The sequence below is a fragment of the Papaver somniferum genome, chromosome 9 (genome assembly GCF_003573695.1).
Source record: "Papaver somniferum cultivar HN1 chromosome 9, ASM357369v1, whole genome shotgun sequence".
NCBI lineage: Eukaryota > Viridiplantae > Streptophyta > Magnoliopsida > Ranunculales > Papaveraceae > Papaver > Papaver somniferum.
Window position 1 is genome coordinate 187,744,876 of NC_039366.1, and position 13,462 is coordinate 187,758,337.

At 37.5% G+C, this 13,462-nt stretch overlaps 1 protein-coding gene and 1 non-coding gene across 2 annotated transcripts; both read right to left on the bottom strand.

Annotated features, from left to right (window-relative positions):
• Positions 1-1,118: 1,118 nt before the first annotated feature.
• On the bottom strand, positions 1,119-3,923 carry LOC113310332 (60S acidic ribosomal protein P0-like). Its single transcript, XM_026558968.1, has 5 exons — positions 3,457-3,923; positions 3,286-3,354; positions 2,019-2,117; positions 1,550-1,942; positions 1,119-1,467 (listed from the first exon to the last, which is right to left on the bottom strand). The coding sequence occupies exons 1-5, from the start codon at positions 3,712-3,714 to the stop codon at positions 1,321-1,323; spliced, it is 966 nt and encodes a 321-aa protein (XP_026414753.1). The 5' UTR covers positions 3,715-3,923; the 3' UTR covers positions 1,119-1,320.
• Positions 2,819-2,909, bottom strand: LOC113314642. Its single transcript, XR_003342524.1, has one exon. It is a non-coding gene; the product is annotated as a small nucleolar RNA Z101 (small nucleolar RNA).
• Positions 3,924-13,462: the final 9,539 nt, after the last annotated feature.

Sequence of the window (13,462 nt, forward strand, 5' to 3'; positions counted from 1 at the left end):
ACTGCCAATTGTTGTTATTTGATTGGAAACTACAAGGCCAAACGCATACAAGCTGGAAAAGATAAGCTTACAGGGGGAGACTTAATTAAAATAGTACCAAAAGGATGGGATCAGGTTGGATCAGTTATTTAACTATTTCCGGAGGTGGAATCCTACGTGCGTATGGTATATATCTTGTGGGTTGGGTGAATTTTCATGCAATATGAAATACAAGAATTCATTCATGTACAATAAGAGCAGCACTGCACCACGTACGAACACAGGGAAGAGTGTGTATGTCATAAATCTTCACTAGCTTTTACGCAACTAAACTAATGCATCTGCCAGCTACATTTCTTTATTTGGCAGGCCGAGATCCATGGGTTAATATGGTTGATCAACCGGTTCAACTTTAATTAGCAAATGATCACAATGTTCTTCTGCGGATGGGGTTACTCGCAATAACATCTGAAAGTGAGCTTGCCTGACATTCGATACAATATATGAATATAACTCAGAAAATTTCAGGCCGTGGACCCAAAGTGTTTTGCTGTTTGCTCTACATACATATAACACATGCTAGATGGAAAGTGGAAAGTGTCAAGAGTATACTATTCTTCAAAAGAATCTTCATGGCTAAAGACTGAAGGGTTACCATCGCTATTATTGTTCATTGGAAGAAGTTAGGTCAATTGATGTGAACGATTCCAAACGAACTATTTGAGGTTCTTAAAACAAATATCTATGCATCTATACTACTGTCTACCATCAAATAAGTTTCCGAATATTGTGTGGATGAAACGCCGACAGCAATTTAACCATCAAATAAGTTGACGGAAACGAAAAGCTAATTGGAGGAATTAGTTGGGAATCAAGATCCTTCTGTATACTATCTAATAGTAGGCCCAGGGTCCAGAAATAATAGGAAGCAGCTCATTTGGGTAAGCAGAAGGGTCAACAGTTCCATGTTTGGTTTTTAATCCCCACAGGTTGAACCATACGGACTCAAGTAGCTCGCAAAAGACTACTCTGCAGCTTACTACTGCAGAGTGCAGAGTACTGCTAGTGAGAATCTATCTTAATTATTTCTGTAGAGGAAGGTGGCAAAACCTTAACTAATAACAAAATCGTGGATATGAGCCGAGAAATGACAGCCCCAAATGACTGGATGTATTTGCAGCTTGAATAACAGCCATTAAACTTAAATCTACCAATCTCACAGGCATTTAGATTCAACAAAACTTATATGATCCAGTAAACAAAACTAAGAATCTTTTAGACAGCAAACACTCAACAGGAAAATAGCAGACAAGAGATTGTTCACCAAACATATGGAAAGACCTAATCAAACAAGCTGAAACCCATGTCATCATCGGACTCTTCAGCAGGTTCATCCTTCTTCTCTTCCTCTTGGGCAGCAGCAGCAGCTGGGGCGGCAGCAGAACCAGATGCAGCAGCTGGGGCGGCAGCAGCAAACTTGCTTGGGTCCTGAGATTCAAAAGAAAACCGTTCACAAAATGTAAACCTACATAATAATCAGTACAAAACACTATAAATCAAAAACACAAACCTTCAAATATTCCTTCACTTGCTCAGCCTGAGGGAATGAGTACTCTGTGGCAAGAGCAACAGCCAAAAGGTTCTTGTATGCATTGATGAAAATGTGAGGAGCAGCAGCAAGAGTGGGGTATGCAATAGCCAGAGACAAGGAAGTAACCATGGAAACACCAGCAGCAAACTTCCCCATCAGGTCTTCATCAGTAAGATCAAGCACCTCAGGACTGAAAACTGAACCATTGTCGTAGACAGTAAGGACAACAAGACCATATGAAAATGGCCTGATACCCAACTTAGCAAGCAAAGCAGCCTCAGAAGATCCGACCTTTTCTCCCTTCTTGATAAGTTCAACAGGGGTGATGATTTCGACTGTACCCTTGTTAATCTTGGTTGGGATGTTAAGAACCTGTTAAGAAAAGGTTGTCAGTATACACAACTTTGAAAGTCTGTTCAAAAAAACTTTGACAAGCTATATAGCAAACCTGAAAGAAGGATGTCTGGGATGGATCCAACCCAGTGTTTCCAGGTGGAACTACAACATCAATTGGGGCAACAAGCCCAACACGAGCAGGAGCTCCAACCTGTTCACAAAAAAAAAAAAAAAAATCTTTAGATAAATAGCATTGAAATGGTTAGGTTGGAATGCAATTCTCTACAGAACAAAGATAAACAAGAAATATACAGAATTAGGGAATTCACGAGTAATAAGTTTAGGATTCAGGGTTGCTAAAAACATAATACAAAAGACAAGCTACTTTTATCACCACAACACAAAAAAGTTTGTATGTACATCGCATCAAGATCACCACTACACCACTTGAGATGCTTTAAAAATATTATAAGTTCAAAAAGGACATGAATACAAGAGGACTAATGTTACTCTTGTGACTATTCAAACAACTATCAAAAACAGGATTCCCAACAAAATCAGAAAAGACACAAGAAGTTCTTACAATTGTCGTGTACAGGAATACCACATTCATATGAGAGTGTATTGTTAACATTATTCAAAGAATTTTAAAGGCTTGAATGGGCTTGCGGTATGTAATCACCGATATGAGAAATATGAGAAAAAAGACCTAATCATCTGTATAAAATACAAACACGAGTCTTTGAGTTGGGAGGAGAGAATAATCAGAAAAGATCTCTTAAGCCATCATTTCAATGATCAAACCCATCATCTAATCATCACCTTATTCTCTCCCAATATGCCAAACTCACAAAACAAAAAAAGCTAATAATTAAATTTGCAGGAAAACAAAAATGATAGTAGAGATTTTATTTAGGGCATCAGATCTCCAAGGTGTTAACATCAATGAAATATTCAGACGCAAATTACCCATTTACATATAAAATTTCCTCATTTGCCCCTTTACAATCAATCATCAAAACAAAACCAAAATCAAAAAGAACAAAAAAAAAAAAGATTACTAGTTTTCAAAAAGAATGTTGGGCTAGTCGTGAATCTACATCTGTTTCAATAAGCCTTTCAATCATATATACTAACAATTACTTTCATGTGTTTTCTGTGTCAAATAACAGAAATATAGTATGGCCTCTTTCATGGATCCATGAACAGAGTGTCTTGATAACAATCTGAGTAATCATTACACAGGTAAATCCGATTTAAAAACTAGATTTAAAATACTAGATATCATTTTAGAGTACCTAGTTTATACAACTTCATCATGCATATAATACCGCATAAACAAGTACTTCTAATCTAAACAGCATAACCAAGTAACAAACCTTGTACTTAGCAACTTCCTCACTGACTTCCTTCAAATCTCCTTTGGTGAAGATCAATCCAACATTTCCCTACATACCCAAAACCCCAATCAACAAATCAAAACTAAATCTCAAAAATGAAAAACTAACTACGGTTAATCAAACATACTAATGGATTAAAAAAATACTTACAACAAGGAGAGGAATGAGGTTAAGGAAAGCCTGGTTTCCAGTCTTCTCAGCATGAAGTCTAACAGAACGTTTCATCATAGTGTTCTTTCCCATCAATACAACAGAATCACCACGTAGACCTTTACGGATACCCTGCAACTGTTTGGATCCTACATTATCAGCAGCAGTTACCAAAATCTGAGTGTAATCATCGAGAAGTTGGCAAAGTTTCTTGTCGTAAACAATCTTCTTATCAGCCTTAGATGGTTTTGGTGCCATTTCTAACAAAACTTGAGTGAAAAAACCCTAAAATTGAACTAGGTATATCGAGTTAGGAGGTCCAAGACTCAGTTATGAAACTTCGTCGAGGTGGACAGCAAGATGATGCTGTCTCCTTAGCCCCTGTATAAGTATTCTCTCTCTACTGGTTGGAGACGAAAGGAAAACCTAAAAACCCTAACTCTATCTTTTTGTGTTTCAGAGGAGGAATTGAGGGGATATGATGTATTTATATGGCTGTGAAGTTGGGAATGAGGAAAGAAATGCGATGACCTAGATCTAACGGTCGATATTGGTTGGTTTTGTGTAATAATGGGCCTTGTTGTGGATTTCTCACTTCAATTCAATGTGGTGTTTGGTTTTATATGGGCCTGTCTTACTAATACTCACTAAAGTCCATAGCAGGGATGTTCATTCGAGATGTTTTCAAGAGGAATTTCAAACCTTGATTTTGATGTATCTTGATCAGAATTTCCAACTACTTAGGCAATATTGTATGTCTTACATTCTTAAAAGTTAGTCATCGGGCATATCATCAAGAGTTGCAGTGTGTGATGATTTGTTGTATGGTCTTTGCCAGGCAGATGCCCTAATCTAAGACAGCCGAAGTATTGTATCTTTAGAAATCTATTTTTCTTGTTTCTCAAATTTTTTCTAAATTATTGCGGAATATCATCCTTAATCTCTGGCGTATAAGATTTACCTTTAGAGGAACTATTATTATTTATAACTTTAAGAGAAATGCTTATCTTTTTTCAGACGGTTGTGCATTATCAAAGATCTTTAGTTTACCAAATATACCACTCTTTGATTGTATTAGAAGATCGTTTGCTTCTGTGATGACATGCTTTTTAAACTCATATCTTGATGGTAGATGACGGTGTTTGTGTTCAATGCGCCCATTTTTTAGGCATATCGATGCATGACGTCGTCTAAGATTTTATACTATGTTCAGCAAAGAAGGGAACTACTGGTCGAAGTTCCGAATGATTATCACATCGTACTTCTTTAACTTTCTTATCAAATTGGGTCTTAACAATAGCACAATTCTTTTTGAATAATTGAACGACTTCATATTTGTGCGCCATTAGATAAACTCAAACACCACGAGAATAATCATCAACTATTGAAATAAAATAATACGCACCACAAGAAGAAGGAGTACGATAAGCATCTCACACATCACAATGAACTAAATCAAATAAGTCATTAGCTTTATTCGAACTAACTAGAAAAACATCACGAGTTAGTTTTGCCTTGAAACAAACATCACATGGTTCACCACGAAAATGTTAACAATCAACTTTACTAACATTGAGAAGTCACGAAACAATTTTATTAGAAGCATGATTTAACCACCTATGTCATTATTAGTAACTATCTCCTGCAACGACTCGAGTGTCTGGAGTTGGAGACACACTCCGAAGAATATTGAACACATCCTCTTGCTCACCCACACCAATCAAGGTCCTCGTAGTGCGGTCATGTATCACACATAGCTTATCAGTCAATGTGACAACACATTTCATTCTCTAATTAGACATGCCAAGGAAACTAAATTGCAATTAACTGCAGGAACATATAAAATATGAGTTAATTTTAAATTTGTCCCAAACACAAAAGTTTCCTCGCACTGAGCATGCAAGTATGTGTCGTTTGAAAGTCCAATAGGAGAAAATTTGGTCGGTTGTCAACCAAGCAAAATTATTTTAAGTTATTTCACTTCACAATTATAAATAATAACAAAGGTTGTGCATGCCCGTGCAAATGCACCCGTGCAAATGCACGGGCTAATGTCATAAAAGTGCTTCTCGGTTTTTTGTTAGAAACTGAAATTTTTTTGGATAAATATGGGATTTATGTGTTGACGACAATTTAAAGCATAACTCTAAATATCACGATTGACAAAGGGGGATACCAACATTATCCGCTATCTATGTTCATATGAGAAAATTATATTGTGTTCCATCTGCCTGGCAATCTCCAAGGATTTCAATTCGCAGTCTATCTGAGGCATTGGCATCGTATCTATCTCTTCTTATCCTAAACACTTTCGCCAGATCATTATACTAAAAAGAATCATCCTTGTAATTGATTCAGTTTCGAAGTTCTCTTCTTCTTTTTTTCTTTTTTTGTTTGTTTTACCAAGTGCACATTGTACGACGAACTTCGTTTCCATTATCATTCATATATAGTTGTGCAAATACGGGGTTGGCTCCCAAAGCAGCAAACTTCCCATTTTATGGTTGTCTTATAGCATGTTTGGATACACATGTGAAATTTTCGAACAACTTCTAGAAACAAAAAAATCGACTTTTTGTGAAGCAAAACATATTTGCTTCTAACTTCTGCTTCTGGAGAAGCAGAAGCACTTTTACTTATGGTATCCGAACATGTTATTAGCCACTTAATTACTTCAAAAGCATAAGGTGCACGAGCACGGCCATTCTTGATATTCTTGTTTATTTTTCCTATTATTTATGTGTTATTCCTGAAGTGTTTGCATTTGTTCCCTCCTTGGTAATCAAACAGATTATATAACAATGGCGGTGGATGATAGACACATTTATGTGTCTGAATTGTCCACAATTTTCTATACTGTAAGTGCTCATTTTTGTACTTATTATGGTGTTTTATGTGTGTGTAGGTATTTTAGGAAGAGAAACATTTTTGGAGAAATCGGCTCGAAAAATTGCTAAAGGCACCCAAAAAGTGTTAGAGGCACCCGAACTTTGTATAAGGGCACCCCCGAAGTGTGTTGAAAACGTCCAAGGAAACTGTTAGGAAGCGTCTAAGGAATCTACTAAAAAACGCCCCCCTAATTTCTAAAGGGACACCGGAACTGGTTAAGGGGAAACCTTCATCTCCTTCGTTTGAATAATGTAGTTTGGCGAGAAAAACTGGTTTTGAACCAGCAGATTTAGGGTTTGAATTTCGAAGGTGTTAGAAAGAGACTAAAGTGCTGAAACTCATTGGGTATGTTCCATTGATCTAGAAAGGGATAATATCGGTCTTCGTTTCTATCAGAATTGGTTCGAATCACGTATTTGGAAAAAAATAACATTCTCGGGTTTATGTTGCTCCGGGAAGTTCTGTAAGGATTTTGGACATGATTCAATCGCTGGAATATCTTGGGCTAGACTTAATTAATCGAAACATAGAAGTTACAACTTTTGGATTCAATCAAAATTGGCCAGTCATCAAGATTTTAAGAAAACACGGAATAAGGCATTATCGGGATTTTATGTGTTTACGTGTGTCTGAGAAGTGCAGTTACCGTGTTAGAAGAGTCTGAGATTACTGCTGACGCGTGAAGGAGATAAAAATGGTAACTATTCCCTAAATTAACAGCTGCAGATGCGTGGGTAAGTTCAAAAAAAATGTCCCGAGTAATTGAATATATTCTGGATTTATTATCGAGATTTCTTGAGCCTGTGTTGTATATAAAGGTTGTCGGGGAGTCATAGAGAGGGGACGGAGAGTTAGGGGAGGCTAGGGAGCAGAGAATCTAGAGTTACCAAACCTCTCTGATGCTGCCATTGAAGAGGAAGAACGAAGAACATTAAACCCTCATAAACAATCGTAGAAAGCAGTCTTTGATTTAACGACAGTTCTGTAAGTTTTGAATTAGACTTCTTGTGACTGTAATACGTTAGTAGCTAACTCTTTTAGCCAGAGCTGCCTGAGTCGCTGGGGAATTTTAGCAACTAAAAATCCTTGTAAACGAATTTAATTATTTTCAATACAATGATTAATCAATTTTTCTCCAATCTTCGATTCATGAGTAGCTAAATTATTTTCTAGGGTTTTGGAAGAAGCTATTTCTCTATGAGTAATTCTTATTAATTATTTTCTTTGGCGTATTTACTCCATTTAATTTTTTTAATTGCATAAAAAATTTCTCTTCTGGTATGCTTCATAATAACTGTTTTGGATCGTCTTCGACGGTCGATCTTTTACAAGCGAAGAAAAATTAGGCTTTAGATTAACGACGAAAGTCATAAAAAATGAGATTGTAATTTTGTATTTACCAAAGCATGAGATTGGGTTCGAAACTGCTTTGAGATAATTAGGAGTATTATTTCGAAGTATATTTATTGAGTTTACATCATAAGAATTAGTGGAATCCAAATCCTAGATTCGCCTCTTCTTGATAAACAAAAAAATCAAGCCCATTAGTATTTTCTTTAGTTAATTTTAAAACCAAATCTTAGAAAATAGTCTGAGAATCGAATCCACACTTATCACTTGTAAAACTGCATCAGTTTTTGGCGTCGCCGACGCGGACTTGCCTTTAGGTTAGGTTTTAGATTTTCTATTATAAATATTTTGCTTGTTTATTTTTTTATTTTACGTCTTTGGGTATTTTTCTTGTATTTTTGGTGTGCATATTTTTATTGAAATAAAAAGGGTAAAGTGGAATACACCGCCAAACTACTTAACATAATTAAAGAAAGCCGAGAATCTCATGAAGCTCTGGAGACTTCCGGCGACTGAAAGCCGGGAATCGACTTTTCTCCTTCTTTTTGGCTTTCGATTTAGTTTTCAACCTAGCATCATCATCTAGTTGCATTAGGATCTTGTTTCCTTTTCAATTTCTTTTCTTTTCATTCTGTTTGTTTCTTTTTCTTTGAGGTTTAGGGCAGGTTTTTTTTTCTCTTTTTTTAGGGTTTTTGTGTAGCCATTCCTATTGCAACACGGTCTTCACTCAACCTGCAAAGTACGGCTTCTTCTTCTCAGCTCAGCGTGCCCTATTTTTCACCATTTCCCTGTGTCGAAGATGTTTGTGATAGCTATTGTCATTGCCCATTCAAAAATCATGATAGATGTAATGACAGAGTGAATGGAAGGGGATATGCTAAAGGATCATTTGTTCGACATTGCAAGACATGCATTTCTTCTCTAAGGGAAACAAAAGCATTTGCAGAGACTTAATCTCTACTGACCTTCATGTTTACCTTGCGATGGAGAAGTTCTCCTTCAACTGCGAATGTGGTTATACAACAAATGTTCACATCTGCATGCCTGGAAGTTGCCTTGTAAGCACTGAATGGTGATATTCATGGTGAGGTTATTTCTGGACCTTCCAACGGCTCCACTACTGACTTTCTTATACATGGTTTGGACAGGCCATTCGAGATCACACAGTTGAGCACCTGCAATGCATACAATACAGGCGACAGCAACAACGTTTTGGACAGGTCAGTTGAGATCATAGGTGCAAACAATGTTGGTAGTACAGGCAACAACAACAATTGTGGTGAGGGTAAAGAACTTCCCGAGTCTTTTTACCTGTCCATGGATTTGGTGAATGCGGCTTTCCAGAGAAAATTCACCACTGTCTCTTCTATTCCCCATCAGTGCAGATTGCACTTTTCAAAGGTCTTAAAAAACTACCTCGATAAAGTTATCCTCAATCCTTCCAATTAGGTTGTGTGGATTCGACTGATCTTACTGCCCATTTTTACCTTGTCATTGTACAGGTCCAAACGCTCCTCTGAGGAGAAGTCTAGCAACAGGAGAAGATTACAAGTTGCCGCCATTAACCAGGCCCTTACTGAATGGAATGAGCCTAAGGGATGTTATAATATAATATACAGGCTTTTGCACTCGCTATCCATCAACATACCAAACATGTTTCCAAGAAGAAGAAACCAGAGTCTGCTAAATTTATCGCCTGTCAGAAGAAGGTCATCTAAGGTCACTATGCGGCAGCAACTAGAGTGTTGTCTTCTAATGGTGTTGCGCCTCGCAACGAGACAACTTTTTCTGAATTGCAGGCTAAACACCCGGCTGCTCCTCCCCCTTTTATTCCACAGGAAGCAGTTAATGTTGATTCCGTCACAGTATATTCCAGGGCAGTTCTTGGTGCCATCAAAAGTTTCCCAAAAGGTACTTCTTGTACTGGCGATGGCTTACGTGCCCAACATTTATTGGATGTGATGAGTGGGGCAGCAACGACAGTTGCAGATGAGTTGTTAGCATCGATTACAGGCGTGGTCAACCTTTGGTTGGCGGGCAAATGTCCTAGTAGTTTAGGGGAGTTCATCGCTAGTGCACCCGTTACACCTTTACTTAAACCCGGTGGCGGACTCAGAAATATTGCAGTTGGTACTGTTTGGCGTTGTTTGGTCTCTAAGGTGTCTGTTTTCTTCGTTGGCAGGGCAATGAAATCCTATTTGGGAGATTATCAGTTTGGTGTTAGTGTGCCGGTTGGGGGGAGGCATTTTACATGCTGTAAATGGCCTATTAGAGATGAAAGGACATTAAGATACGTTGTCAATGTTACTTATTGACTTCTCTAATGCATTCAACATGGTGAGCATATCACATCTCATTGAAGATGTTCAGCTCCATTGTCCAAGTATTTCACGTTGGGTAGAATTCTGTTATTCCAGGCCTGCTAAACTTTATTGTTATCAATATATTTTGTCTTCTGCACTTGGTGTCCAACAAGGTGATCCCATCGGTCCCCTTTTGTTCGCCTTGACACTTCATCCTCTTATAAAGTCTATTGCTTCTCGTTGCAAGCTTGACTTACATGCTTGGTACCTTGATGATGAAATTATTATCGGTGATACACTCGAGGTAGCCAAGGCCTTGAGTATTATAGAATCTGAAGGTCCAAGTAGGGGCTTGCATCTCAATATCAAGAAAACTGAAATCTTTTGGCCTACAGTTGATCCGAGAAGTATTGCTGAGGGTGTTTTTCCATGGGATATTAGTAGAACCGCTAATGGCGTTAAACTTTTAGGGGGGCCTGTGAGTTTGGATCTGAATTTCATAAGTGACATAATACTGAGCAGGGTAAACAAGACCATTCATCTAATGTCCGCCAGAAAGAAAACTCAAGGACTCTCATAGTGAGATGTTATTACTTCGTAATTGCACCGGTGTGTCAAGATTATATTGCGATGTGAACTACCAATCCTTCATCCCTACAACAAGTTACTGATTTGTTTGATGACCATTTATTCGAGTACTTGAGACTTTTAATTACAGGGGATGGAGCTGGTTTTGGGCCACTGCAGCAGAGACTGGATACCCTGCCTATCAAGGATGGTGGTCTTAGCATTTACACTATGGAGGATACGAGCTCTTACTGCTATCTTGCCTCCCGGAGTCAGACAACTTCTGTGCAGAAAGTTATTCTTGATAGCTTGTTCTTAACAGACAAAGGTTCCGCCTATTAGTCGGCTCTTCAGAACTTTATTCAGGTATGTGGATTACCTTCTAATTATTGCATCGATAATACTCCCCCCCCCCCCTTCCATGCATTCCCTGGCAGTCACTTATTTTGATTCAGTTATGAAGCAAATCCCTAGACAATTTTCATTATGTGCAAGAGATTCCGCTTTGTGGCAATGTAATCAGGTTAAACACGCACAAGATTATCTTTTAGCCGTACACATCAGTGGGTTAGACCAATGCCTTGGGCCCAGACAGTTCAGAGCAGTAGTTTGTTATCGGCTTGGCATTCACTTGTTTGTTGAAGACGGGTTATACTCAAGTTGTAATAGACCTATGGATATTTTTGGTGATGACGTACTACATTGTGGTAAGGATGTTGGACTCAAGTTTCATCATGACTTGGTTCGAGATGTGATTGCAGATATTTGCTACAAAGCTGGTGTCCCTGCATGAAAAGAAGTTTCTCTGGCATTTTTATCTGATGATAATTGCGGACATACTTGTTCTTAATTGGGAAAACGGACGTGATGTGTATGAATGTCACAATTGTCTCGCCTTTCAATGGTGAAGGTGCTCGCACTTTTGTCCCAGGCCAAGCAATTTCAAGAGCCGTATCGCGCAAACGTACTATATCTGGATGAATGTGCTTCACATGGCTATGGTTTAGGCGTGCTAGCCTTCTCCACTCTAGGGGAGCTTAGTGAAGATACTCTTTGTTTTTTTAAGCGTTTGAAGAATTTTTTTAGTTAGTAATGATGTTAGTAATGGTCTAGGCAGTTTTATTTTGCATAGAGTAGGAGTTGATATTCTAAAAGGTGTTCGGGCCCAGCTTGTTTCTTAGCTACCAACCAAAACTCTGTATGAGTAAATCAAAATTAAACAAAACAAATTTTCATATATATAGTATATTTTATTTATTTTTTTTTTTCTTTTTGTAAATATTAAAATTAGGAAAAAAATTTATTTGTACATAATTAGACTAGGTTTCTTTTTATTTACTTTGTAAATATTGTATTTGAAAAAGCGTGGGTCTAACAATCACACCCAATATTTCGATTAGCAATCTGTATGGACTAACTCCAATATACTTTCAAGAGAATCAACTACACAATCAGACTCAATCTTAAGAAAAGTATATCAAAGAGTTATATCTCAATTTCTCAATTCAATCTGCAATCAAACAAATAGGAATTTGCGAGCCTGATTGAATATAAGAGAAATAACTTGGACGATATCACAAACCAATGTCAAAGTGTCATTCAATTCAATCAACAACCCAAAGGCCGGATTCAAGAACTGATTGATCTTAACGCACAACCTATGATATTTCAATTATATAAACAGATATAATGCCGAAAAGAAATAACACAGACACCAGAAGTTTTGTTAACGAGGAAACCACAAATACATAAAAACCTCGGGACCTAGTCCAAATTTGAACACCACACTGTATTAAGCCGCTACAGACACTAGCCTACTCCAAGTTAACTTCGGAATGGAATGTAGTTGATCCCTAACCAATCTCACACTGATCAAGGTACATTTACGCTCCTTACGTCTCTGAATCCCAACAAGACTCTCTGCACTTGATTTCCTTAGATGATCTCACCCACAACTAATAGTTGCTACGACCCAAAGTTCAAGACTTGATAAACCAATCTGTCTCACACAGAAAAGTCTGTTGAATAGATAAATTTGTCTCCCACAGATAAACCTATAAGTTTTGTTCCGTCTTGAACATGAATCAATTGATATACCGGACTTATATTCCTGAACAACAGCCTATAAATATCAATCACCTCACAATAATCTTAATCGAGTGGTAGCGAAACAAGATATTGCGGAATCGCAAACGATGAGACGAAGATGTTTGTGACTACTTTTTATCTTGCCTATCGGAGATTAAATCTCGAGCAAATCTTAGAGAAGATAGTACTCAATCGCGATAGAAAACAGCAAGATCAAAACATGCAACTACAAAGAAAATAGTTGGGTTTGGCTTCACAATCCCAATGAAGTCTTCAAGTCGTAACCTACAGGGTTTTGGAAAAACCTAAGGTTAAAGGAAAATAGACTCTAGTTGCAACTAGTATGACACAAGAGGTGTGGGGATTAGGTTTCCCAGTTGCTAGAGTTATCATTTATATAGTCTTCAGATCAGGGTTTGCAATCAATGCTACCTTGGTAGCAAAGCATTCAATATTCACTATTAGATGAAAACCTGATTAGACTCAAGTTAATATCTTTCAACCGTTGGATCGAACTTATCTTGTTACACATAAATGAAAAGTGACTTCATCTAGATATGAGTAACCGTACCTAAACATGTACAACTTTGTTGGCTCAACAGTAGTTAACCAAAGTTAGCCATATGAACACTTTCATATCAACCATATTCATCTTAACCATAACTAGTTCAAATGACTCAAATGAAACAAATTCTATTGTTGTTCAATTATTTATATTCTCATAGAAGTATACAAGACATAATTGAAGCAAGATCGATTTTGATTCACTTGAAGCAAGTCATCAACATTATAGCCACGATTTGCAAAAG

Bases quoted from the DNA above. Each gene is read 5' to 3' on its own strand.
- LOC113310332 (XM_026558968.1), bottom strand. From the start codon at position 3,714: ATGGCACCAAAACCATCTAAGGCTGATAAGAAGATTGTTTACGACAAG. The intron at 2,118-3,285 runs GTTTGTTACTTG...TTTTGTGAACAG, and splicing joins AGGAAGTTGCTAAGTACAAG to GTTGGAGCTCCTGCTCGTGT. The intron at 1,468-1,549 runs GTTTGTGTTTTT...TTTGAATCTCAG, and splicing joins AAGTGAAGGAATATTTGAAG to GACCCAAGCAAGTTTGCTGC.